Source organism: Lepisosteus platostomus, chromosome 11 (genome assembly GCF_059453375.1).
Source record: "Lepisosteus platostomus isolate fLepPlt1 chromosome 11, fLepPlt1.hap1, whole genome shotgun sequence".
In the NCBI taxonomy this organism is placed as follows: domain Eukaryota; kingdom Metazoa; phylum Chordata; class Actinopteri; order Semionotiformes; family Lepisosteidae; genus Lepisosteus; species Lepisosteus platostomus.
Window position 1 is genome coordinate 8,283,042 of NC_142621.1, and position 26,575 is coordinate 8,309,616.

General features: G+C 38.0%; 1 protein-coding gene across 2 annotated transcripts in view; it reads left to right on the forward strand.

Annotated features, from left to right (window-relative positions):
• The first annotated feature begins 1,151 nt into the window (after nucleotides 1-1,151).
• Nucleotides 1,152-26,575, forward strand: part of hmcn1 (hemicentin 1) — a 112,421-nt gene continuing 86,997 nt past the window's right edge. For both annotated transcript variants that reach the window (XM_088598237.1, XM_088598238.1), the window contains exons 1-3: nucleotides 1,152-1,742; nucleotides 23,842-23,912; nucleotides 25,388-25,546. In XM_088598237.1, coding sequence (XP_088454363.1) covers nucleotides 1,478-1,742; nucleotides 23,842-23,912; nucleotides 25,388-25,546 — 495 coding nt within the window. In that variant the 5' untranslated portion in view covers nucleotides 1,152-1,477. The remainder of the gene's footprint in view (nucleotides 1,743-23,841; nucleotides 23,913-25,387; nucleotides 25,547-26,575) is intronic.

The window sequence follows — 26,575 nt, forward strand, 5'->3', positions numbered from 1 at the left end:
TGATGCATTTTAGGTCTGCCCAATGAAAATTCAGTATTAGTAAGTATAGATCTTGGGAGACATCAAAAGGGATGTCCTGAAAGAAAAAAAGTTTTCATCACAATGTAAACACAAAACTTTCATACAGTGGATCACGTCTGACACCTTACTGATTATTTGCAGGTGAGTTTAATGTTTTTTTCATTGGACCACTATTAATAACAGTTTTACATTTAACAAGATATTTGTGTATATTTGACGTTTTTATTAATAGCAATGTATTCAAAGCCAAGATCTGCCAGCTGTACTTTTGGAAAGAGTACCAGCAGGGGGCGGAAAAGCGAGGAAAATAAAACAACCTCTCCTCAGGTGATGAAGTTCGATTGAAATTGATACCCTGCCACGAAATAAAAACAAAATGAAATGTTTTCTGTGTATGAAAAATGAATAGTGGTATTTGCAATCGATATTTTTTCCAAGTACAATGAAAAAAAACACAACAATTTATCCTTTACACCTATTTTAACCATTTTTGTTTTTTACAACATCGATCAGCATGCTCAACAAATAGGCAGTACGATTTGGCATTAAAAATGATGACCAGCTGCTAAGATACCATTTGACACAGAGTGCCCCATATTCTCAAAGTATAATATATAAAGATATAAAGTAGTTCCATTATGTTATAATTACGGTAGTTCCAGTAAGCGAGCGCGTCTACAACTCTCAGGCACACTATAAAAGTGCCTATTTTCATCTTAGAAATGTAAGAACGCCCAAGGATAAATCAATGATGTTATGAGTGTTCAATCTTTATGTAAATATATAAAGAGAGAGGTAGTATTTGAGGAAATACTTCCCCTCTCCGTTTCTTTTTAAGTCATTAGAAGTAATTCTCTCCTTTTTTGCGTCTGTGAGAACAGTATAGGCGACTGTTATTTGGGATTCTACAATAACTGGACTGAAATGCAATACTCTCTATAAAGCCTATTTCACACAAAAAAAACAACAACAGTATACTGAAGAGTTACTGGGAAGGGTCTTCAGTACATCCGGAGTGAGAATAGCCTACTTCTTTAGAAGTGGGCCTTTTGAAACCCCAAAAACCACCGGTCCAATCAGAGAACAGCTGCTCTGTATAAGGAATCATCTTGCCTTCTTCAGAGCCTGAGCTGAGTGTGGGTTGCTAATCGGGAGCAAGCGCTTCCAAGTCGGCTGTTGCTGTAGAGCACAAATGTTTTACAGGGAGATCAGCTAGTCCCCACATCGACCGAGGTCAGGCGGAGAAACACAGCCTCATTGAGAACAGGGACAGCATCAGAGATCGGCTTTTCAGCCCCGTTGGGACAAAAGTTGAATTGGCATCTTTTTTTTTATTACGTTTTTAATTAGCAAGTCTGTTGACATGTGTTGAATCAAATGTCCTTCTTCACCTCAGGATATTCACCCTGACGTTTTACTTTGGTGCACAAAATTCCACATCGACCAGAGGTCAGAAATGGGCTTAAGACATTTGTCCCGTTTGTGTGTGGCAGTACCGCTCCTGCTGGCACTATCAGTCGCACAGGATACAAGCAGCGATGGAACAAAGGACGAAATTCCAGAGGGGGCTTCTACCTTGGCGTTCGTCTTTGATGTGACAGGGTCCATGTATGACGATTTGGTGCAGGTTATTGAAGGCGCATCGAAGATTTTGGAGACGTCACTTAGCAGACCAAAGAAGCCTTTATATAACTTTGCCCTGGTCCCTTTCCATGACCCAGGTAAGGGGTAATATTCCTAGTTGTGTATAAATCAAACAATTAAAGTGATATTATGCACGCATTTTCATATAACGTTAAATACAGTTCATCATGCACCCATTATTAATACATGTATATTGTTGTTGTTGTTGTTGTTGTTGTTGAAAATGGGATCAGTTTATAACAACGCCTGTTTTAGGTCTGTCCGAATTTATGTCTACATCGGTGGAGAGTCCAGCAGTAATATTTGCTGTAGGTTTTACGAGCTGTCAAGACTCTCCTAAAAACATAGTCTGTAATTTTTGTTTCGCGAGTTATTGAAATGTTTTATTACCCAAATGAAATCTATGTAAATCTGCGTTTGCGTGAATTAAACTACTGCGTTAAGAGCATACCGACCGGAGAATCGTAGAACAGCTGTTTTCAATGTAATTTAAGTAAAATTGCAAAATACCCCACTCGTGTGCAAATTCACTTCTGCCTTCCTTAGAAAAGCTAAGAGGCTAACAAACACCTTGACACTTTAAAGCCGCCTTCAAAACTCTCGAATCTTTTGGTCTCTCGCTTGTATTGTCTTTGCTGTGAATTTAGAACATAAATAATGACGTTACAGTATATGACTATGAAGTGACAATGCAAATACGCTGAGAAATTACAAAACGGCTTCCTGTAACAGCTCCAGGAACTAAGGTGCAAGGTTTCTGTGCAATGTATTAAATGTTAAACTTAACGCGCCCAGCCAAGCAGGTGACAGTGTGGGTGGCGTCGTCTTGCCGTGTTTGTGAAGAATTACTTCGCAGGTAACTTATTTCCACCGGGTGCAGTACATTCACTTTCACTTCTGTTTACTGTATATACTATAATAATAATAATAATTGCTTACACTTATATAGCGCTTTTCTGGACACTCCACTCAAAGCGCTTTACAGGTAATGGGGACTCCCCTCCACCACCACCAATGTGCAGCATCCACACCCTGACATTTTTCTTGTTTTTTGTTTCTAATTGCGAGTACACATTATCACACAAATACCTTTCAGAAAGACCCTAATAATCATGGTGTTGCAGTACAGCAATGTAAAAATAACCGAAGTAATTTGCCAAATCATCTCACACCTTAGAAGAAACAATAATTGAATCTAATGCTACAGTCAGTCAGGTGCTAACCGAGGTCCCAGATACCTGGCCGTATTGTTGGAAGTTATTAAGGAATGCGCTGTATTGTAAACCGGAGAGCACAGCAAAGCAACAGCTGGAAAAGTGTGAGAAAGGTTTGCTGACGAATGGGCTGGAGCTTAACAGCAGGAAAGTGCGAGTCTGCGAGTCTTTAATTAGAAGACAAACAGGGGGAGGGATGCTCCTATCTATCCCACCTTCCCCAAAACAAAGACCTGGCTTGTTTCTTGTCTTTGGTTTAGGGGAGGAGGAAAGGTGTTGTACAGAATTGCTTTTTTGAACAGCAAATGCATGTCAGCGGAAGAAAGCAGCATGGTCACAGTCACATGGGATGCTCCTGTAAGACATTGCCTTTGCAGAATGCCATCATTACATCCGCCGCAGCACTGAAAAGACAGCTTGTCTCTTGAGAATGTGTTCCAAATTGATTTTCCACCTTGGCTTAAGAGCCATTTGGAATTCCTTTCAAGATGCATGGTATCTGGTTATCACATCAAATAACTCTTAGCTGTAACTGAAGCTGGAGGTTTGCAGAATGAAGAGGTGCTGCACAGGGCTCCTGTCCTTCAAAAAGGGTTATGAAGGAGTATTCCAGATGTGTGGGTTGTGTTACTATTATTGTACTAAGATCAGTATGGTAGATTCCTTAAGCAGTTTTGAATGATTTAATTTGTGTTGAGTCTATAGTGTGCCAATGAAAACAAATTGTTTCAGAGAGGTATGCACAGTATATTCAAACATTTTAGAAATGTAAGTGTCTACAATAGCTTTGTACATGCTTGTCATTTTGGGAAGCTTTGCGGAGTACAATTAAGTAGTGGTCTTTCTGAAGGTTAGGAACCCATACAGTAATGGATTTTTTCAAAACGTTTTTTTTTTTGTTGAACTGGAGTCTTTGGTAATTCTGTAGTGCTTTCATAACAACACCTGCTCCATTTCAGACAAGAAACTGGCCGTCATGTATTACACTTTGCACTAACTTATTCTGTAATCACGGGTTGTGTCAGGCACCAAAAGAAAAGAACAAAGTCCCTAATGGAGTGACTCAAACTTTTAAACATTCATTGTCACTTGGAATTCTGGTGTTCAAAGCCCTAAGGGGTGTAGAAGGAACAGGCTTGAGTTCTCTACTATTTGTCCCAGAATTTGTACACATTTTTCACCCATCCATCCATGTACAAACCGCTTTATCCAAAATCACGGGAGAACAGGAGCCTATCCCAGCAACCAATGGGCGCAAGGCAAGAAGCACCCTGAACAGGATGCTAATCCATCGCAGGGCACATATACAATAGGCACAGACTGAGACACGCACACACTTGCGCCAGGGCCAGTTTTTCTAGAAGCCAATTAATCTACCTGTATGTCTTTGGACAGTGTGAGGCAATTGGAGTACCTGGAGGAAACTAATGCTAACATGGAGAGAACAAGCAAACTCCACGCAGGTAGCAACCCAGGGCCTCAGCACTGAACACATTTATCTTATTAAATATAATTGATGTAATATAGTAATTGCAGTACAGGGGTCCATTAAATATTTCTCAAAGACAGAGTTGCTGTGCTAGCATTGCCTTTCAATAATCTCTCTTATTCTATCAACAGAGATCAGTATCCAAGAAATGTAATTGTATGATTTTTACAAGAAGACACCAAAGTCATCCCTTTGTCCATTTTCAAGAACTTCTTAGTCCAATACACGGTCTTGGACTGAATGTCATTAAGTTTATTAATTGAAAACACATTGGTAAGGCGAATAAATAGGATTGTTTTCATTTTTGTTTCCTAGTAAAGAACCTTGACATTCCTTGTCAATCTATAAAACTATTCTTTAAAAAAATGTGTGCTCTGACTGTATAGCTAAAAATAAGGTATAGAATTCTTATAAGGCATTTTGTTGTTGTTAGAGTTTTTCTTTTAATGTGGTCCCAGTTTCCAAAGTTTTTAAATGTTGGTGAATTACATTAGGTTTCATCCCACACTGTGATAAGGAAGTGAAGCTTGTTTTATTTGGCTCTCCTTTAAAAAGGCACAAAACCACAAGTGTCCCATTTACTTTCTAATCTCAATCAGTAAACACATGGAAAAAGATTCAGGGTAGTGGAGTAACAATATGGAAACATCCGTTAGCTGGGAAAGCTTAATTCAGACTGTCAGATACTTGAGTGTATGGCATGTCTAATGTTAATACCCCAAACCAGAGGAACAGTTTATACATTTCTGAGACAGAGAAAAGGCCAATTTAGTATTTCATCAAAGTTATGCGCATCCAGAAATTCTAGCATTTGTTTTCTCAAGCAAGGGCACATCTCCTTTCTCCTGTAGCTGGTCATTACACAGCTGAAGTAAAATCAATGACATTCGCCCAACCACAGGAAGCACAAAGCAGCTGCTGCTATTATCATTACGGTTTAAAAATACACAGTCTTTTAAGGAAGATTACTGTATAAATAGGTTAAGTGGTGTTTCTTGGTGGGGTGGTGAAATTCTGCAATAATACAAAACCAGCCCAGAGGGGAGGTACTACATGATCCTCAGGCAGTGATCACACATGGTACAACTGGGTGGTAGACAGAATTCAGGGGGGAAACAGATGCTTACATAGTGGGAAGAAATGCAGTCCTCAAAGCCTGGCTTGATGTCCAAAGTAAATAGAAGAGCTGTTAGCCTTAGAGAACATCAGCAAGAATAAATCATGAGTCTGTCATGAGATAACACATGGAAAAAGGTCCAGAGGACAAATGTGGAAACTACAATGCCCTCCAAAAGTTTTGGGACAGCAGAACTTTAATTTTTAGCCAGGCCATGCTTCTCAGATGAGGTGGTATTCTTTGGAGCTGTATCTGAAGTTCTATCATGCGTAGTTCCTTTCTTGACTTTAATAACCTTCCCGTCACATTTCTAAAGGTTTATCTTGGTCTTGCCTGTCCATAAACTTTTTTTTCAAAAACATGGTTTGTCTCTGTATTTCCAAGCACATTCAGAAGAATGGTGGAGGTAATGTCATGGCACAGGCTTGGGCATGGAATTGGCTCACTCATTTTTATTAATGGTATAACTAATGGTGGCAGCAGCACAATCCATCCTGAAGTCTACAGAAATATTTTGCATGTATAAATAGAAGAAAATTTTTTCATACTTATTGGGCAGTGCTTCACCAGCATGACAATGATTGAAAGGGGAACAGCAAGGCTATTTTTATATTATGGGTAAGAAAGAATTAGCATTGATGAGTGCTTTTTAAACCACAATAAAAAGTAACATGTACACAGTAACTTGTAAAACCTCCAATTTACATGACAAAATAGACACATTTTTCCTGGTATGCGCAGCGCCATACTCTGCGATTCAGAACGAAGCAGCAGACTTCCTGTGATGTGAATTGTAAACAAGCAAGACTGTGAATACCTCTGTTTTAATTCAATAGAAATATTGCTCTAGATTTCAAGACGGTTTTGCCCGTAAATACTACTTACTTGTTAACTCTGCATGCACATGACATTGGAAAATTTCTGCTGAAGTGTCTGCTGCAAAACCTGTGCTTATTTGCACATACATCGCATTACATTTGTCATTACAGTGACTAGTGAACGGGAAGGGCTGGTTTAAGTCACAATTCTGGCATACTCTCGTGCTCATGGCGAGACCAGTGTTTTGCGAAAACACGAGGACCAAACAGTGCTTTCACAAAGTTTACAATCTTGTGCTTAACTCGAAATTTGTTAAATATTGCGATACCATCAATTAATTCATTTTGTTACCAAGATTTAAAAACTGGTCTGAGAAATTGGGACCGTAGTTCCCCTTTAAAACATATACTGTAGCTAATGCAACCGAAGAGTTCATCAAGGGGGAAAAAAAGTGGAAAATCTTTTCAAAGTGGAGAGGCCAAGTCAATTTCCAGATTGAAATCTAATTGAGCATGCATTTTACAGACTGAAGAAGAAATTGAAGTCAGGCCACCCCTTGAATAGGCAGTAACTCAAAGTGGCTGCAGCAACCAAATACTGACTTTTACAATCTGAAATTTGCTTCAAGTGAATGTGTCCCAACATATATGGTCACTTGAAATTACAGAGTTGCCCACAAAGTATGGTTTTTGTTCTAATATGTTCACTTATATGCATGTAATTACCCAAAATAAAATGTAAATGGTTATGGGAGTAACCATATGGGAGTAGAATATGCTATTGAGGTCAATACCCTGTCTTCTGTCGAGAAATGGCTGATTGAAATCCTTGGAAATAGTAAGCCACTATCACCGAAAGCTACTTTTATCAAACAGCTGTTGGATTCAATCCTTCCTAAGCCTCACAGGGCTGGAATTTACTGCAGATTTTATAACATTAAGCAGAGGGTGTTCACTTTGGATGGGATACACTAGCTCAGGTTAGCATGCTGCAAACACTGTGATGCTTATTTACACACCTGGGTGGATTAGCACAATCAGAGTAAAGTACAGTATCTTGCTCAAAGCTACAACAGTATTGTTTGCAAAACTTTGATCCTCTGGGGTCTTTCTCTGTGTGTTAATGGGTATTTCATATGTCTGTATTATTCTGTGTATGTGCATGGGGTTAAAATCGGTTTAAAACCAAGGTACCATGGCAGTTTATTTTGGCATTTTAAAAAAAATTCTGAGCTTTTCAGCGTTTTCCATCTTTCTGACTTGTTTTGTAGCTTGAGGTTGTGACTGTTACGCAATTCTGTTTAATAATAGTGAAGCTGAGTATTCAGGCAGGTAGTTAGAAATGTAGCGAGCATTTAGGAAATTTCTCTAGTAATCTGTCATTCATAGTGCATCGCATCTTTCAGTTCTTTAGCTAAAACCTCAAAGGATACTTTGTGGTTTTATGGTGAAACAAATATTTTGAAATGGGAGGGGTGGCAGTGATGGATGTCTTTTAAATCTGTGTGTCTTCAAAGGCTATGGATAGTGTAAATCTTTTTCAACTGTCAACGTGTCTAAATTACAAGGATCTAAGGGTTATCATGAACAAAGTAAGCCATGAGACCATGAAGCTGGAATTCCTGAGAAAACAAAAACTCTGACTGTGCCATTCGCGTGCACAGTAATCATACTGTTTCTCATGTGACCTAGAGCATGGTTGGGTAACACAGTCTGTAATTTTGAACACGGTTCACTGTATTGTGGGTACCTGGGGCATCAAAAACATTTTAAATGTCATTTTCCTTTTATACGGTAGACCTTTAACTCAAATGAAACGAAAGATAGATTATGTCATGTAGGAGATTCCCAAACAACTGATTAGTACTTGTAGTTGGTACTATCAAAGCAAGCTAGTCATTTACTAAACTGCATCAGGAATCAAAGGTGTAATCCTTATTCTGGATGATTATGTACCTAGGGATGAAGTTGGAGCATCGTGTGGATTGAAATGTATCAGTTTTCCTGGTTTTGGGCCTTATGTTTATGATAGGATCAGTGCCTTTTATAGTGAAGTTTTACAAGTTTTTGAGGTCAAGCATCCTCTGAGGAAATAGCAGAGCTGTAATGAAGTCTAATACTGAAACTCAGGAGGAGTGCATGCTTGTGTGTGGAATTTTTAAGAGGAAAGTCCCCAAAAAAACCCGTTAAGAAGATCACATTAATAATGACAAACACCTCTGCTTAAATCCACTGTGTCATGGGGTAGTTTATTAGAAACATGCCTGGTCTAAGTTCTGGGAATTCTTGGCTTAATTTAACATACAGTAGCACTCCATGGACATTTAAGCATATCCATTCCAGAAAAGCACTGGGAAAATACAGTGCCGTTCAAATCTCCGAACCAAGTCAGTGACAATTAAACATTTCAGAAGTTTCATGAACCACCATCATAACATCACATTCAATACTTGCTGATCCAACTCAGGGTCACGGTAGCCCATAGCCTATACAGGGAAGCTTTGGGAACAAGGGTACACCTTGGATGGAACTCCAGTCCATTACAAGGCTATTAGCCTTCGAGAACATCAGCAAGAATAAATCATGAGTCTGTCATGAGATAACACATGGATAAAGGTCCAGAGGACACATGTGGAAACTACAGTGCCCTCCAAAAATTTGGGGACAGCAAAACTTTAATTTTTAGCCAGGCCATGCTTCACAGATGAGGTGGTATTCTTTGGAGCTATATCTGAAGTTCTATCATGTGTAGTTCCAGTCCATTACAAGGCTTTGGACTGTGACAGAAAACCAGAGCACCCAGAAGAAACCCATGCAAACACAAGAAGAACCTGCTAGCTCTAAGCAGATAGCTCTCCAGGGCCCAGTCCCGTGAGACCGCCATGCGGAGACAGGAGTTTACCAAGAGGTAGCTTTAAAGGTGGAGATGGAATAGAGGAGTGATAATAATCCTGCTAAATGTGAAAGGAAGAGGGATGTGTGTATAAAACATAGATCTTTAAAAGAATTATGTTGGGGATGATTATGATTTAAAACAGCAGGGGGAAAAATCTTTATCCCTTAAGATGAAAGCATGTGATTCATATCTAGAAGAGCTTGCCTACAGACCAGGTTACTGCTTAATATGTGCCCTTGTCTTCTTTGGAGAAGTCTCATCGTTAATGAAAATTGAGCGAATAAGGATGAAACATATCAAGATTAAATCCATGCTGTCTCTGCACTGCTGCTGTCTTCAGCCGCTGATTTAGGATGATATAGCTTAAGGGAAACAAAGCAGTAACTGTCCCTTTAAGACCTTTTAGGAGATGTGTATTTGAGAATTGTCACACCCGATTTCTTTCTATTTGCTGTATGCCTCCTCAGTGAGGCAATTTTACTGGCAAAACAAGATACCTAACAAGACACATGTCTAGACATTAGTTACGGAAGCATGTTTTGAGTTATGCACATAATGAGTTTTAAAATGATCTGTGGAAGATTCAGTCAGTGCATCAGAAAAACCTCAAAGGCTCATGCTTTTCATCCACTATGATAAATTTTATTTATGCAGTAATTGACCAAATAAGACACAATGGAGGTATTAGTGGGACCAGCAGGGGGTGATCCCCCTGCAGTCTGTGTGGGTCCATATGCCAAAGTATGGTTATGGGGGCAATTTTTCTTCATACTGCGAAAAGAAAGGTGCCTTCCTTCCGATGAGATGTAAAAATGAGGTTTCTGAATCTCCATGGTCATTAAAAATCCCAGGGTGTGTCTTGAAAAGAGTAGGGGTTTAAACCCAGCGTCCTGCGGTGAGCATTATAGCATACTTTGGCTGGCTGGAGGTTTTTGAGGGGAGTCCCCAGAAAAGTGCTATTTAAGTGTAAGAAATTTGTATTATTAAATGTGTAAAAATGTATTTCAAGCATGTGATCATGTATCACCAAATGATGTACCTGCTTTATCTGAGATATTACCAGACTCCTGGGAGTTTTCAGTGAGGTCTGTAAGAAACACCCCACTCTTCTGTAAACTCTCCTAAGAGGCAACATGGGGCATACACAGATTGTGTAAAACAGCATGAGGCCAAGACATGGGGCATGTTGGAGTAGAGTGTCCACAATCCCTTCTTCACCCCATGGAGAATCACAGGTGTGCGAGATTGATTTACGATTGGTGATTCATAGTTGGGATGGTGTAGAATAATGTCTGTTCCATATTGAAAAGGCAGAGGATACTTGTACAATATAATTTTTTTCCATAATTAGACCAGAGTCAGCACTCGTCCTCCACCTGGAGTGCAGCCTAGTTGAAGTGTATTTCAAATCTTTTTATTTTTCATGTAGGTTAGAGTCCAGAGAGTCGGAAACTCCCTTAAGGTCATAGCTCTCACTTGCCAGAGTCCTGGCATATTGTTTAAATTATCGCCGCAGCCCAGAGGAAGCCATTGTAATTTTCATGGCTCAGACTCTGTAGTGTTTTCTTGAACTGGGGCTCGGAATCCCAGGGGAGACTGCATATTGCTGAAACATTTCCTGAGCACTCCAAAGCTAGTTCATTGGCATGTCTGCGTCTGTTTTTTTTTAACAGAGAGTGGAGGCTTTGTATGAGTGAATTTTGAGGACAAGGGCACAGGCCATTGAATCGTAAAGGCTGTGATGCATTTCTGTTGCCCAAACATGGGTTTTCTGTCAACAGCTGTCCATTTTGTGTCGGAGGTCAGCTCTTCAGTTTGCCAAAGGAAGTAGCTGTTTGCATGACCTGGCCAGTACCGTCCAATAGGCCAGGCACCCTTGCAGATTTGTAATTTCTGTATAATTACACTTTGTTTTCATTATGCAGTACAAAAGCAGAGTCAGTCAAAGCAGTCTTGGATCTGGGGTTTGATAACAGGCTGTGGGATCTGTGGGTTTTCTTTGGGTTCTCCTGTTTTGTCCCACCTCTCAAAGATGTGCAGGTTAAGTTTGATTGGCTATTTTATATTCTTACTCTCCGGTCACCACTAGCTCACCAAATGTGCCATCTTCTGGCCTTTCATGGGTTAGGGATAGGGTTAGACATACACATGAAAAGGAAAGTGATGTTTTTGGATAACGTTAGTGAGGGAGAAATACAAACTCTGAAGCACAGTTTTGAATATTTAAATAGAAGTTCACATCTTGGATCGTGACTAATATGAAGTTTCAAGCTCTCTCTTTCCGTTCAGTGCCATTGAGGTGGTGTGCTGGTATTGAATATATCATAGCAGTCTGAATACAGAGACACTAATTAAAATGAATTGTGAGCTGAGAGCTGAGAGTTTTGAATGCTAGTTTTTCGTACTGCTTTGATAAACCCTTTCATTAAGATATAACATTCCATGATGTGCTTTGCTGTAATATTCTTCCCAGGCCCATTATTTTCTAACACTCAGCAAGAGCTCTGTCATATTTTTCTTTTTCCCGTTATCAGAACTTTATTTTCAGGTGAAAATATTTCAGCCAATCCTTTGAGGCAGTGATTTAATTCTTTCACATTATAAGGCTATGTACATAGATATATACATTATATAAACAAAATTTGTTAGTGTTCTTAGGCTTCATGTGAAGTTAATTATCTGTTTAGAAAGTGTATCTGAGTAACTCCTCGTTTTCCTGATGTGCCAGTGCAAAGCGTGGAGCTGGAGAACCTATCCTAGCGATGGCTGTAATGCATACTGTTCACTTGTGGTCTCCCCTGACTTAAAAGCAAGAGAAAATGAGGGGGCCTGCGCACAGACCAGTCCAACAGTAATAGTTTGGTAAAAGTTAAGTATTAATCAAGGCAGACTTTTAAGATGCCGAGACAGACACAGCTTCAGGCCTCGCGGTGGCTGCTTTGCATTTCCATATAAGCACTAAAGACTGGGGAAATCGCTCACTGGTGCTGCTGCTTTCAAGACTAAACAGGACTTTAATAAGTAGTTTCCAGTGTCAAGCAGAGCATGAAAGGAAATGTGGATTTTTTGTGCTTTTCCATTAGACAACAATGTTGTGGAAGACTGCATTGGGTCCATTGGTGTGTTTAGTAACTCACAGAGAGATCTGCTGAACAGCACCTGACTTGTAATTCTCACACAACAACACCTTGCTGCTGATGCTCGGAAGCTGTGCTGCTAAAGGTTTAAAACAGTGTTTTATAATATCAGGCACATTCTACCTTTTGGAAAAATGTCCTTAATCTCTTTTCAACTGGTGTGTGTTTTTTTCATGCTGTACAAGTGCACAAAACCACTGGTCAATTGTAATCTCTTTAATCTGCTTTGTCAGCTGGGGAGCACGGTGATGCACTGGTTAGCATTGCTGCCTAGCAACACTGGGACCCTGGGTTCAATTCTGGTCCTGGGGGGCTGTCTGCATGGAGTTTGTATGTCCTCCTGTGTTTGTGGGGGTTTCCTCCAGGTGCTCCGGTTTCCTCCCGCAGTCCAAAGCTATACTGGTAGGTTAATTGGCTTCTGGGAAAATCGGCCATGTTGTAAGTGTGTGAGTGTATGCGTGTGTGTGTCTACCGCGTCCAGTGTGTACCCTGCCTTGTGCCCCTTGCTTGCTGGGATAGGTGCCAGTTCCCCCGTGACCCTGAATTGGATGGAGCAGTAAGAAAATGGATTGGATGCTTTGTCAAATAAGGTTTTCATGCAGATGTATTGTGCTGCCTTTATGATGTATGACAAATCAGCATCAGTATTAAATAATTAATCAGTAATTAATACTAAATGCAAACTTTGGGCTTTATGCTTTCCCTCTTTGTTTAAATGTTGCACTGTGGTCCATCTTCTGGTCTTTCTTCTGATGTCTGACGTAATCTCCCATTAATTTGTTGTTATATAAAGCTTATGAAGTCAAAATTCCTCTGTTGTTGATTTACACTCTGATACATGGTGTGTGTTTCTTTTAGAATTTTGCCTCACTGTGTATTTCTCCAAAAACTGACAATGTAAATTTTTTTGTCTTTTGGTTGTGTTTGTAATTGACGTTGTTTGGTATTTTTCACTATGTGATACTCTTCACATTAATTGGACTAGGAGAACAACTTAACATAAAAGCATATGCAAAACAAAGCATTCACGCAGAAGTTTTTAATTTTAATTTGCTGTCTTTTAAAGTTTTGGAGCCAGTATATCTGCCAAACCTGCTTAGGATTTGCCTTACTTTTCAGTGTGCAGCATGGAGGTTTTGTTTGTAATTGCTTACATCTGCCCTCTTGGCTTGTTTGCTGAGGTTGTTTCAATTCTGCATGTATTAATCGGTGAATCAAAGGATGCATTTGATCAGTTCTGTCTTTGTTTTTAGGAGATCAGTCTCGTCATGATCTCCAAACAGACTTCCTATGAACGACATCCCTTCACAAGATGTTGTCTTTGGAATCAAGAGACTATTTTGGTACAGTAAACTTGAAGGAGACCAGAGTATCCTCCTCCTGTCTCAGTGAAGGCACACTAAAACTCATTTTAAAAACAGGCATACCCTTGAACTGTTTTACTCTTCAATTTGAATTTGGACTTTTTGGACCGATTGACATTGGTCTTGGAAACCACTTAATGGTTCAGACATCTTTGCAACAGTCAATGATAGAGGTGATACAACTTTCTAGAAATCCTTTGTTTTGAGTTAGTCATGGATATATAGATAGGTAGAATCATGCTTTGTAAAAAAATCTATTTTACAGACACTTTAATGATGAGCAAGAATGATGACAAGTAAATAGATTTTTATTATTTCTTATAATGTTCAGGAGGCTCATGATAATAGAAAATGCATTATCATCAAAGATAAATCCCTGTTGTTGCTTATTCATCTTAAGCTGGCATTTCTAATTTTGATTTAGCCACTAGTATCTCTGAATACAGTTTTCACACCTTTCATGCAAAATGCAATATTTCTACACAACTGTTCTCATCGTTTATTGCTTGGTTTCGAACACAGAAAGACTTTTTTTTATCTTTTAATGAGTTAAAAGAGTACTCAATAGTAAGTGTGTCAATTTCTAGATTATTTTTGCCTATTCAATATACAGTATATCATAGATTACAAAAGGCGTTAGTATGTGAAGGCTACATACAATATGATGTGTTTTTTAATATTAGAGACCTATGCTCTTTTACAGAAATTAAGTATACTTATTTTTATTGTCTCTGCAGTTTTGTACTCGATTTCGATTGTATGCACAAACCTAGTTTTTGTGCTTCAGTGTTTGTGTGTACTTCCGCTATTCACAGACTGTTAAAATAATTCCATTAAATTTATTCAGGCTCTTTAACAGACGGTCACTCATCCAAGTAGGAAGTTTTTCATGTTGCATAAACATCTGTATTGCCAACATCTGCATTTGTTTATTATCAAGGAAAATCTAAGTTGAGCTTTAGCCTAGTATTCTTTGGGATTCATATCAAAGGATTTGTGCAAACACTACGTGACTTTAGGTTGTTATTAATAGGTAGATGGCATGGTGTGATAGTATTTTTAAGGATTGACAATGAAGAATTGCTCTTTTTTGACCAGTGGGACAAAGTAAATGGGGCACAGATATTGAGTTCTTTATTTAGAATTTATTTAGATATTGAGTTTTATTTATTCATACAGTATATAGACAACTTCAATACTTCATGACCTTTAACATTGTACTAATGCAATGAAGTAAGAAAGCTGAAATTAGTTTAATGATGAAAAACCGATGCATCAAAACCTACCTCATGAATTAAAAAAAGTCTGAAAAATGTTAACATTATGTTTGTCAACGTACATGAGCAGTTTAACTGTTAAAGTTTAGTTAGTTAGGTCAATGTTCAATATTACTTTTGTATTTATAAAAACTGCAACTAAAGGAGATATAAAGACAGTAGTTGTGATCCCTCTGAGAGATCACAAAATGTGGTGCTTTTAAGTACTGAACAAAGCAAGAATTCTGAATCTGACTGTTGAGAATATACTGTTGGTATATTCTTTCACATTATGTGGCGATACTTATACAGGCCTTAGGTTTTTACATCAGCCCCTTCTGTAGCCTGTTTTCTTTTACATGTTTAAGTGTCACATAAACCTCATCTTGTTACCGTCACACCCTGCCTGCTTGCTGACTCTGCAGCTCACCTTACATAATAGGTCAAAGCACAGGATGAAGCTCCAAGCTGTGTTGAGCCGTTCCTTGTGGGTTTTACTAGGTTGTAGTTTAGTGATGGTGGCCTGAAGGATCTCAGAATCATCCTTCCTCATGAAGACCAGAGAGATCCGTATAGAGCATGGCTCAGCAGTCAAGGCCAGACCAGTCATTTGTACACAATTAGAAACACTCTCCACTTGAAGAAACAGGCCCCAGGGCATACCGTGACTGAGCCGAAACCTGCTTCATTTCCTCGTTACTGATCCCCACCTTCTCTGGTAGTCAAGGAGAACCCATTAGCTCTCTTCCCATAATGCAGTTCTTTTTATTTATGTTTTGTTCACAACTAGAAGTTCATACTGATGATGGTAAAAGGATATTTATGAACTAAACAGAGCATCCCACCCGCGTTTTTTTTTTTGCTCTTCCTACTCAGAAAGATCTTAAAGTATGAAGGTCTCGGAGACTTTGCAAATCCTAATATCATGTGTAAACTGTATATGGGTGAATTCAGTAAATCATGGTGACTTGGTAGGTAGTTGGTATACTCCAGCTGAAGAAATCTACATGTCAGCTCTTCCCTGACTCAGAGTTAATGGTTTTAAAGCAGCGTTCCTTAGAAGGACCTTAAGCCTAATCACACAGCTCACTGTGTGGCCATTAGATCTCCACCAACCCTTGGAGAAGGGCTGAATTGCATAACAGCTCATGACTGTTATTTAAAGCTGCAATTTTGATTGCCTGCAATCTGAAGCCTTAAAATGTTTGGCTCTAGAAACACTGGTTTTTACAATCATCAACCCCACAAAATAAAGTCAGATGAAGCAGACAAATTGAAAATTGTTAAAAAAATTTCTAACCTTTTCAGAACATTTTCCATTACAGTAAAGAAACAATAAACGGCATTTTGAAATACTTGAAACCATTCTGGTGAGGTCCCTGTGCTTTTCAGTAAAATCCCAGCAATTAGTGGTTGATGAAGTCAGAGAACAAAAAGCACTCGAACTTGTAACAAACACGACATCCTTGGTCACATTAATCTCTTTAAGGATTTTAATTAAGCCAGTTTCTCCTGGTGCCTGCCTAATTAACTGAAGGATTTTTTAAGTTATTGCACATGAATTGAAGTGTGTCTTCTTTGATCCTAGGAAGAAGCCTTTAGTTTCTTGACATACACTTTATATTTCTGTTACATGGCCCATGTGTGTCTTGTATGTTAATATTTACTTTTGTTTATTGGAGTTTATTTTAGGAGGACTTGGGAACTGCAAAGTGTCCAGGCATTGTTTGAGTTTTATTACTGGTTAGTACAGTATTAAATCACTCAGATTGTTTTTGAGACTAAGCTTCAGTTGTTTCCAAAAAGCAGAAAAAAATCTACAGTAATTCTGATCACTGCATGTCTGTGTTTGCCTCTACTCTTACATGTCATGTCTGTATGTTAAGAGTAATGACAGTGGCAGCTCAGACTTTGCTGAAGTCTTGAATCTACAGCTTTGTGTCTGGCTGGGCTGTGGTATTAGCTGGCTGAAAAGCTCTTTGGGGCATTGGGGCTCCTCTGTTCAAGGAAGCTCCTTTTCACTGTAGTACAAAGGTAACACTTCAGTTTTAAATGAATTTCACATAAAATATATTTTTTGAACGTCAAGAACTGACAGTCAGTTGACTGGCCAACATTAGTTCCTCCTCCTTAGTTCATGTTCATGTACAACACCAGGTGTTTCATGAACCCTGAATTTTGGTTCATGAAAAAAACAATAAGAAAATGTATTAAGGAATATTTATCGATCAGATGGTCATAAGAAATTTGGACTTACCCTGCTAGGCTGAAAAGCTAACCCCACCTGGCCGTAGGATAAGGAAAGAATAAGAGAAGATAAGCAAAGGGTAGGTGCAAAGTTGAGGGTGGAGGAGGGATGCAAAAAGACAAATGCCTGCAAGAGAGAGCTTACTGTAGTAAAGTATGTATAGTTTTACAGGAAGTGACATCATGGAGAATTACTAAAGTAACAGACTGAAGGAGACCTTGGTTGTTGTCATCCTTCCCAAACTTTGTTACAAACTCCATTAGAAGATAAGCAACTGATAACTACAAATGGGTAATTGTGGGTGATTGTCCCACAATCCTTTTATTTTTCACAAAAAGGAACAGCTTATTCTTATGGCCATTTTCATAGCAATTTTTTTTGCACAGTAAGAGAGCCCATCTGTTGGTTAATAAAGTATGACTGTTATAGACTTATCTGAATGAGACAGTTTAGTGAATGGTGTGGTACCATTCGTTAGGTGATGTTTTGATATTAACTGTAGCATTGACTCACATTTTTGTGTGGATGAAATCCATTCATGTCTCTCCTCATTCCATCTGGCCATCTGGTAGGAATCAACAGTACCTCTTATACAGTTCCTTATTATCCTAGCTCATCTGAACAGAATGTGTGCCACCGAAGACTTGATTGTTTACTCTATGGCAAGTGCATGTAAACAGCATTTGTATATCGCTGTGTACTAGGTGACCTCTGGTTACTTTTCAGTGAAATTAACCAGAGCTCTTCCTGTGGGAAAGTTAATGGTCCTGTGTAAGATTTCTGCACCACAGCACAGACCTCATCTACAGTATAGTACTACAGACTGTTCCCCGCACCAGTTCTTCAATTCATTAGCTCCCTGTCTCCAAAAAAACAACAACTTTTGTATAGGCTACATAATCAGCAAAAAAGGCATATCACATTGTGCAGACAGAGGTAATTGTATAAACACATAAAGAATGTGAGCATGCACTGCATTCTAAATTTTACGTCATGCTCATAATGATTAATTGCACTGTCACAGCTCTGTGCATAAGACAGAATCAGGTAATTGCTTTGAGAAAACAGCTTGGGACCTTTTCAGTCTGTGGCAAAGATATCAACCTGCCCCTTGGGATGTGGTTAAGAGTACTTAAGATTATTAAGTGTACTTTAATTTTAAGTGGTATTAGTTTGGTTTATGAGCAGTTGTATTAGATTAGTCATTATAAAATGTTATGAGTTGTTTTCCACATAAGACTTCAGTGAATTGTGGGCTGGCTGCCAAACCCTAGTATCTGTGATTTTCAAATTGGTCATGAAGCTGAACTCCATTGAATTTGGATTTTGTAACATTTTCACCTGGTTTGATTAGAATTTTCTTTGTAAAAGTAAATTATGCTTATAATATCATTCCTTCACATCTAATTTGTAATGCCTGCTTGAACTCCTAATTAAGATTACGTTCCTTGAGCCCAAGAGTACTGGAAACATAGTATCAAAAAACAGATGTTAGCCTTCTCTATATGCAGTATGGCAAGTAAAACTGCATTAGAAATAAAAGTAAGTGTTCACATTTATTCTGGAAAATGATCATTTAAAAATTATTTAAGAATTAAGATCACTTTATGGGCCATATACAATTTTTTGTATTAGGAATTTTTCATTTCGCATACCCCAACTTGCTCTCCATGAGGTACACAGAAAAGGGAGAGAAGCTTGGGGTCAGAGCGCAGGGTCAGCAATTTTTTACGGCGTCCCTGGAGCAGTTGGGTTAAGGGCCTTTCTCAGGGGCCCAACAGAGTAGGATTCCTCTGCCGGGCGCAGGATACAAACCGGCAACCTTCCAGCCACGGGCGCAGATCCTTAGCCACAGAGCCACCTTAAAAGCCGAGTTCAATATCTTCATTTGTGTTAAAAAAACACATTTGCTAAATGTAAGTTAGAGATTTTTTTATGATTTTAGCACATTTCCCCCAACAGTGCTGTCCCGGTTAGTGTGATAAGTGAGAGGAGAATGAACTTGTGTTCTCTAATGGAATTTAAGCCATGTTCCTTTCACTGGCTGCAGGCCCGTGAATTCTTTTTAGTCACCAGATTAAAAATTGTGTTTATGTTTATGCATCGTTCTCCTACACGTTGCACTTTCGGGCCTTGGTTTTGTGTATTTGTTTTGCAATATTACAAGAGGGAACAAGAAAAAACCTCAAGAAAATCACAGAAGACTTGGTTTCTGTCTTCAGGTGTAGGGTGGATGAGGCGGATATTGAGTAGCAGTGGCACTTCATGGTTTCTCTTGTGGACCTCACACGTCACCAGTTGTTAATCTTATATTCTTATTCTTACAATCTTACTTGACCAGCAAGATGTGGGGTAGATGCTGTTTGCTCGGGAGCATAATAGTATCAGGTCTGTAACAAGCACATTCTAGAAAGCTTTTTTTTTTCTCCTCACGTTTTTATGATAGTAAAATATGAATTGTAATGTAATGTGCTAATTGTGGGGATACACTCAGTTCACATTTGTCTATATACCATCCAACAAAATGTACAAAATGAACCTTTTGTAATGCAGTCTTTCCAACTGTTACATAACACTTACCATTGTTTTATCCCATTCCACAGCCATTCAGACCAATGAAATCAAGTTAAAAGAGGCAGACAGAGTAGCAAAAGAGGCTCTTGATTTTATATGTTTTTTGTCACATTTGTCTTTCGAAAGACTTCAGCAGGAGTCTGCCAGTTCAGTTTTAGCCTATGAAATTTACTGACTACGGTTGCCATGGGTAATTAGTCACAGAACAAATGTTATGGATATGAGATTGTTTTATATGTGGTAAACCCTGTTTCTTCCTTGGTAATTGAATTTTATGCCCCATTGCTTATGTTTTAAATTTGAAGTACTAATTTAATGAACATGTGAGAAGAGAGAAGAACTCAGTGAATTAGGCTATTTGCCAATTCTCTATTGGATGTGAAAGTGACATACAGTACAGTATTAGTATCTCACATAAAGTGACATACAGTATACAGTACATATCCTCATATGAGGATGAATGTCTGAATAGAGAAGGCGATTTACAATGTACATGGCATAGAATAAAATGTGAATAATTTGTAGTGTAAAATGTGAAAATGTAGTAAAAGAGAATTTGAAAAATTGAATGTGTTTATTTAAAAGTCCCTCAATTATTAAGTGCTTAGAATCTTAGAATATTACCTTATGGCAATGTAGAAATCTCTTTAATTGGGAATTTCTGTCTGAATCAATGCAAATGGCATGATTTATATGTTTTCACCAGTCATTTGAAAACCAAGTTGACACAATTCACCTTCTTGGACTTACTTTAATGAGTCATTTATGGAGTGCTATAATTACACATTCTGAGGGGCAGCACTTTTGCCTGTGGGGATAAAAAAATGGAAACAAATGTTCTGGGCTGTTAATGTGATTGCTCCAACAGCATGTAAACTCTCCTGCTAGTGGTACAGGGTAAACTAGACACAGTATTTGTTTCCCAGATTATTCCTCTGTGTGGAGCTGGATGAAGGTTGTAGGCTGAGTTTTTTCTTTTGGAGGAATTTCCTGAAATTTTACTTTCTGGAAATTGACCTTTTCAACCAGTCTCGTGGAATAAATAATAATAGTAATAAGACCTTTTTGTTTTTGGGACTGGAATTCCCTTGTATCCACTCTCTAGGGTACAAATACATAAATAATTCCCAGCATTTACATTAAATTTGCATTCATTTAAAAACCAAAGATAATAGAGTGCTGAAGTCTCTTCCCTTCCATCAGAATTAAGATACTGTAATAGTCCTGGCCATGAGATAATTATTAATGGAGTAAATCATTTCATTTTTACCACACTTACTGTATACTTATGCTAAAGACATGGGATAAACTGAACTGATTTTATTTTTTGTTCAGTGCATCTGCCTTGAAAATCTTGAGTGTATTTGTTATTTAAAAGACAAACATTTTGTGATTTATTGTTCCTTTACTGTTTGATCCCCCAGTCTAACTTCTAAGCATTCTTTCAAGAAGAATGGACACATGCTCTTTCCTTCTTAGTTTGCACATAATATATCATTCCTAAAACATACGCCGTTTTTCAGGATGGTCTCGCTAAAATTGATAGTGGTTTACTCTGAATAGTTGAATTAGTTTACTGTTACAAAACTCTACCAAGCTGTATCTGATTTGGGCCTGTGTCTTTTAACTGTGAAAGGGAGAAAGATTATTTGCCCAATGGGTTGAGATGAAAACCATGCTGACTGATCAAAAGAATGTAAAAGCAGAATCAATTTTTCCATTCACAAACAGCAAGATTTTTACTCACGAATTTCATTCCATTCAGAAAGCCAAATGCATTTCCCTGTTAGTTTTAAAATGTCTTTGATCACAGAAGTGTTGCTTGGCTTCCAACACTTGCTGCCAAATTTAAACATTTGGAAAGACTTCTCTTGAGTTATTATATATTGTAGAAATTAGAGTGAATTTATGCATAAAGCTTTTACAAACAGCAGTCTCTTTCTGCTTTTTGGTTACTTCAACAAAAAATTAAGAGGTAATTTTAGGAAGAAACACAAATGTCTATATAAGAATTAAAATACTGTTGCATGGTTTGTCCCTAACAAACATCATACATGTTTGAAATGGAATGTGTTGTGCAGTGACACAAGGTTTCATTGTCTGGACATACATTGAGATTTGGCATGTTAAACGTACTTAAGGAAGCATTTGTCAAGAGATTCACTTAAGATCCTGTAGTAAGGGCAATACTTTAAAAAAATATCTTAATCATTAATTTTTCAGAAGTCCAAAATTATTGCTTTTTAGGTAGATGCAGAAAAATGTTTTTCACAAACAAGAGGTAGCACAGTCTGTGTATAAACACCAGGATTTTAAATAGAGATGTCTTGATAAGGACAGCATTTGTACATTATCTGTGGAAGTGCTACTTATTAACTTATTAACATACACTCAGTCATTATTTTCATTTGCCAGCAGAATAATGACTTATTTCAGCAGAAAGCAACACTAATGCTTCCAAAGCTTGGGTTTCACAGCTGCAATAACTGAAGTCATCCCCTCTGTGAATGGAAATATTTAAAAATCTGACCTAAGAACTCAACAGCTCATTAAAATCAGAATCAAAATAAGCTGTAGAACAGGGCTACTGATACTGGACAGAAAACATTTAACAGATTAAAACTGACAAAATCTCTCTTTGTTATAAATCACTGAACAGTTCTATTTTGCTGAAACAAACAATGTTCAGCATATCTTAGTTGCAGTATACCGTATGGTTCTTAGTCCAAGAATGTGGTGCAGTTACAAAAGAGTAGCAGTTGATCAGTTTAGAAATGATAACATTCATTACAAGGATACCTTAGTCTAGATGAAGGATTCATTGTCAATTAGTACCAGCAGGGTGTATTCTTAAGGGAGTGTTGTGCTGTAGTTGTTTTCTGTAATTTCTAGTAAAATATTCAGGCTAAATTTGATTTAGCTTTACCTTAACAATTTGGGAATGAGGAAATGAAGACCAATAATATGCAAGGCATTCGAAAATATAGAACTGAGGTTTTTCTTTTTAATAATGATGTGCCTTGCTAGTATTTCTCAGTTTCTTTCTGTTTCAGCAAAAAAAAGACACAACAAACGTAATGTAAAGAACATGGTGATTGACCTACAATTCCAATTTGACTTTGATCAAAAAGACACTAGACGCTTTTGCCCAGCGAAAAAGCTGATATTAAGTAACATGAAAAACTCTAAAATCTATAAAAGGCAAATAATAATCAGCAGGTTGCTAGCTCTGAGATGGTGTTTAAATCTTTTGTCTAATCGTGTTTACTGTATAAAACAAACAAAAGTACTGTTATTTCTTCATCTTCATAATTTGGACTGATAGAACAAGGAATGAAGAGGATGAAAGAATCGATTTTCCTGTTCCATTTTCAAGAGAAAGACTTTGGCTGACATCATGAGGTGGTGTTATTTAAAAGGGGCGTACTGAGCAGGTCTCTGTATCCTGAGGTTCTGTCCCCGATGATGCTGGGAATACAGCAATGTATTTATCTCAGCTGAATGATTACTTGAAATTCAACACCGGCAGAGTTGGGGGACCTGTAGTGGTGTAATGTGTGCGAGTGTCTGTAGCTGTCAACCTGACTTTAGAAAGTGATCCATTCTCGAGGCTGTTGTGCCTTCTGTGTAGAGCCCTGGAATTTGTTCTTAGGCAGAAACATATGGTGGACTGACAGACACCTATTGCTAACTTTCCCTATCTCCAAATGATAATATTGGCTTCCTTCATCATGAAAATGGAGATTCCTGACAGAGGAATCTGTGGACTACCAGGATCCTTCATATTTTCAAAGTGTGTGAACTTTGGATAGTTCTGCACAAGCAAATGAGCAAATGTTAGGCATTTTATAGAAAGTCTGAAGACATCATTTTTCCTTCAGATCAGCGTGAATGTTTGTGCTCGTGAAAACATAGCTTCACCAAATAGGAATAATTATTAAAGGAATACTTAATTAATATTGAGTTGTTCAGTTTTGATGAACATCTTGATTTGGACGTTTAAGGTAGTCAAATACTACTGTAAATGTTATTTTATAATGAATGAATTCTTTCTTTTTTGTAGAAATCGGACCTGTTACAATCACCACAGATCCAAAGAAGTTCCAGTATGAACTCAGGGAGCTCTATGTACAGGTAAGTTCTCAATATACAGGCATGTTTTTATAAATGGAACATTTTTATGATATATCCACCCTTGTACAGGTAAGTTCTCAATATACAGGCATGGTCCAGTTTTTATAAATGGAACATTTTTATGATATATCCACCCCAAATTGTAATTTTTTAGTGGATTGGATTTTAGCAATGACTCTTGTACCAGTGTGAGAACTACTGAGGACTAGTAGATATGGTGCCTGGCAGGAGAGTTAGTGCTGATTGGAGGACTACTGTCATGTGTCTTACCGTTGCCACTGCAAGTCTGCAGACACCTGCCTCAAACTCCTGGACTCCAACTAACAATCACCCTGCCCTGGTACTGCTCTGTGAATTCTGCACCATGGCTTGTAGACATAATTTAAGCCTTCTTATCTTACCCACACAGTCTGTTTCATGACTGTTTCAGACATCTGTGTCTGACAAATGTCTCTTCACTGTTGTAAGCTGCCTCTTGCCCACAATAAGAAGGTTAACTAACTTAACATTCTCTTGACCCTTTTCACTGAAACAGCTTCTTCTCTCGAAATAAGTGACAATATACTTAAAAATCTGTTTATTTTTTCATTGAGGGCTTTCAGCTTAGGAAAAGCCAATGACTTGTGTAATGACTTTGTTCTTTATTACATCATGTAATCATCTTAGTACATATTGGCTCACTGACATACATTACAGCACTCCCCAGTTTCTTAGAGCATGTTTCTTTCAAATTTGTATGTTATATTCTTTTCTCCTCAACACAAAACACTTGTTATTGACTGTTGTGGATTTCCAAGAACAATGTTCTTTTCTAAACTTGGAAAAGAATAAAGGAATCTCCGATTAGCGGGAAAATTCCAAGGAATGCATCTCTGAAGCATCTGTGAAATGCTTGTAATTGACTGTGGGATCATTTTTGGAAGTGGGTGCATTTAATGTCTCACTCCAGGGTTTGTTGATGTGTGGTTTTTGCTAGGACTCAGCAGTGATGGAACAGGACAAAGTATTCTTCGCATTCCATGTGTTTTAATAGAGATCACTTGCTTCCAGATGTGTTTTGCCACTTGGCTCATATCCATCAGTTTCCTCATTCAGTTGTAGACCTCAAAGAATGTGAAAAGACATTTCCCTTGACCTTAAAGGACGGTGATTGCCCAGAAATGGAAGGGTGGGTCTTTTTTCAGTACGATGGAGTAAAGAAAGACACAGTGTTGTGTCTCAAGCAATTGAAATTTGTAAAACAAAAAAATGTAATAAAAGTATTATAAATTGTCTTCACGAATTTAAAACATTATTACAGATTATTAAATATTATTCTACAGTACGTCTACCAGTATTATATTAAAAAAACCTAGACGTATCAGTTATTAAGCTGCTTTGAACATAAACATTATAAATGTGAGCAGAAGCACAGAGGTTCACAATTTGAAGATTTTGTTAGATCACTTGATTTAGTGTTCATTTTCTACATACAGGGTGGAGGGGATTGTCCAGAAATGAGTATCGGAGCTATCAAGATCGCTTTGGAAATCTCTCTTCCGGGATCCTTCATCTATGTCTTCACAGATGCACGATCTAAAGATTACAAGCTCACACACGAAGTCCTGCAACTTATCCAGCAGAAGCAGTCACAGGTAACGTTTCTGTTTAAGAGCAGTCATATTATTCTCTTAAACCAAAGCATTTGAGGTTACATTAAATGAGCATGCTGTTTAAGTATGTATATGTTAAATAACTTCTTCCTTGGTTCTTATATGATGTAAATGGAGTTGTGTGGAAAGTAAGGAGAGATGCATTTAAGACAGATCAGGAGGCACTTCTTCACAGGAAGCGTTGTACAGTAGGATGGTGGAACAAGCTATCCTGTCATGTTGTTGAAAATGATATCCTGGCTTCTTTAAAGAAGAATCCTTTAATCCATCAACTATTAGCAACCCAAACCGCTAAAATGGTTAAATGGTCTCCCCTTGTTTGTAACCTTTCTCATGTTCTAACATCATTATGAGTTTTGTGGCCAATGTATACTCCTTTTCTTGAGATGTATAACTGGTGTAATTGGACCCCAGATTTGACTGGACAAGCATCAGATCCACTATTGCAAAATAGTGGGAGACCTACAGGGTAAAATCGCTGTAACAGTCCCATCTTACTCAGTAAGATCTGTTAAACATGTACAGTGGGGTGTTAACTTTTACAAGGTTTTGGTGTAGAGAACCAAATTCTTATACAACCACGTCCACTGCTACTGTATATACTGTACATGTACAGTATATAGTATGTACTGTATGGTTAAAGACATAAGTAACCTTCCTTTATATGATAATTAAAGTACTAATGCATTGGCTTTAAGTTCGATAAAAGAACACTGATCAACTAAAATAAAACAACACTAATTACAAACAGTAATCAGTTAAAATAAACAACATATGTACAGTGGATGCCTACACTTTCTCTGCCTCTATCATTAGCATGCCCCACTGTAATTAAAAGGGCAATAAAACTATCAGTGAATCTGTAAAGTCATCTCCAGCCTGTCTTCCTCCACTCCACCAACACAGAAGCAAGAGTTCGTTACAAACTCCGCTCAGGGTCCTGTTGCACAGTTTGCAATCTTCGGCGCTATTACATTCCACTGTGCTCTTCGTCCATACAAGGCCCCAGAC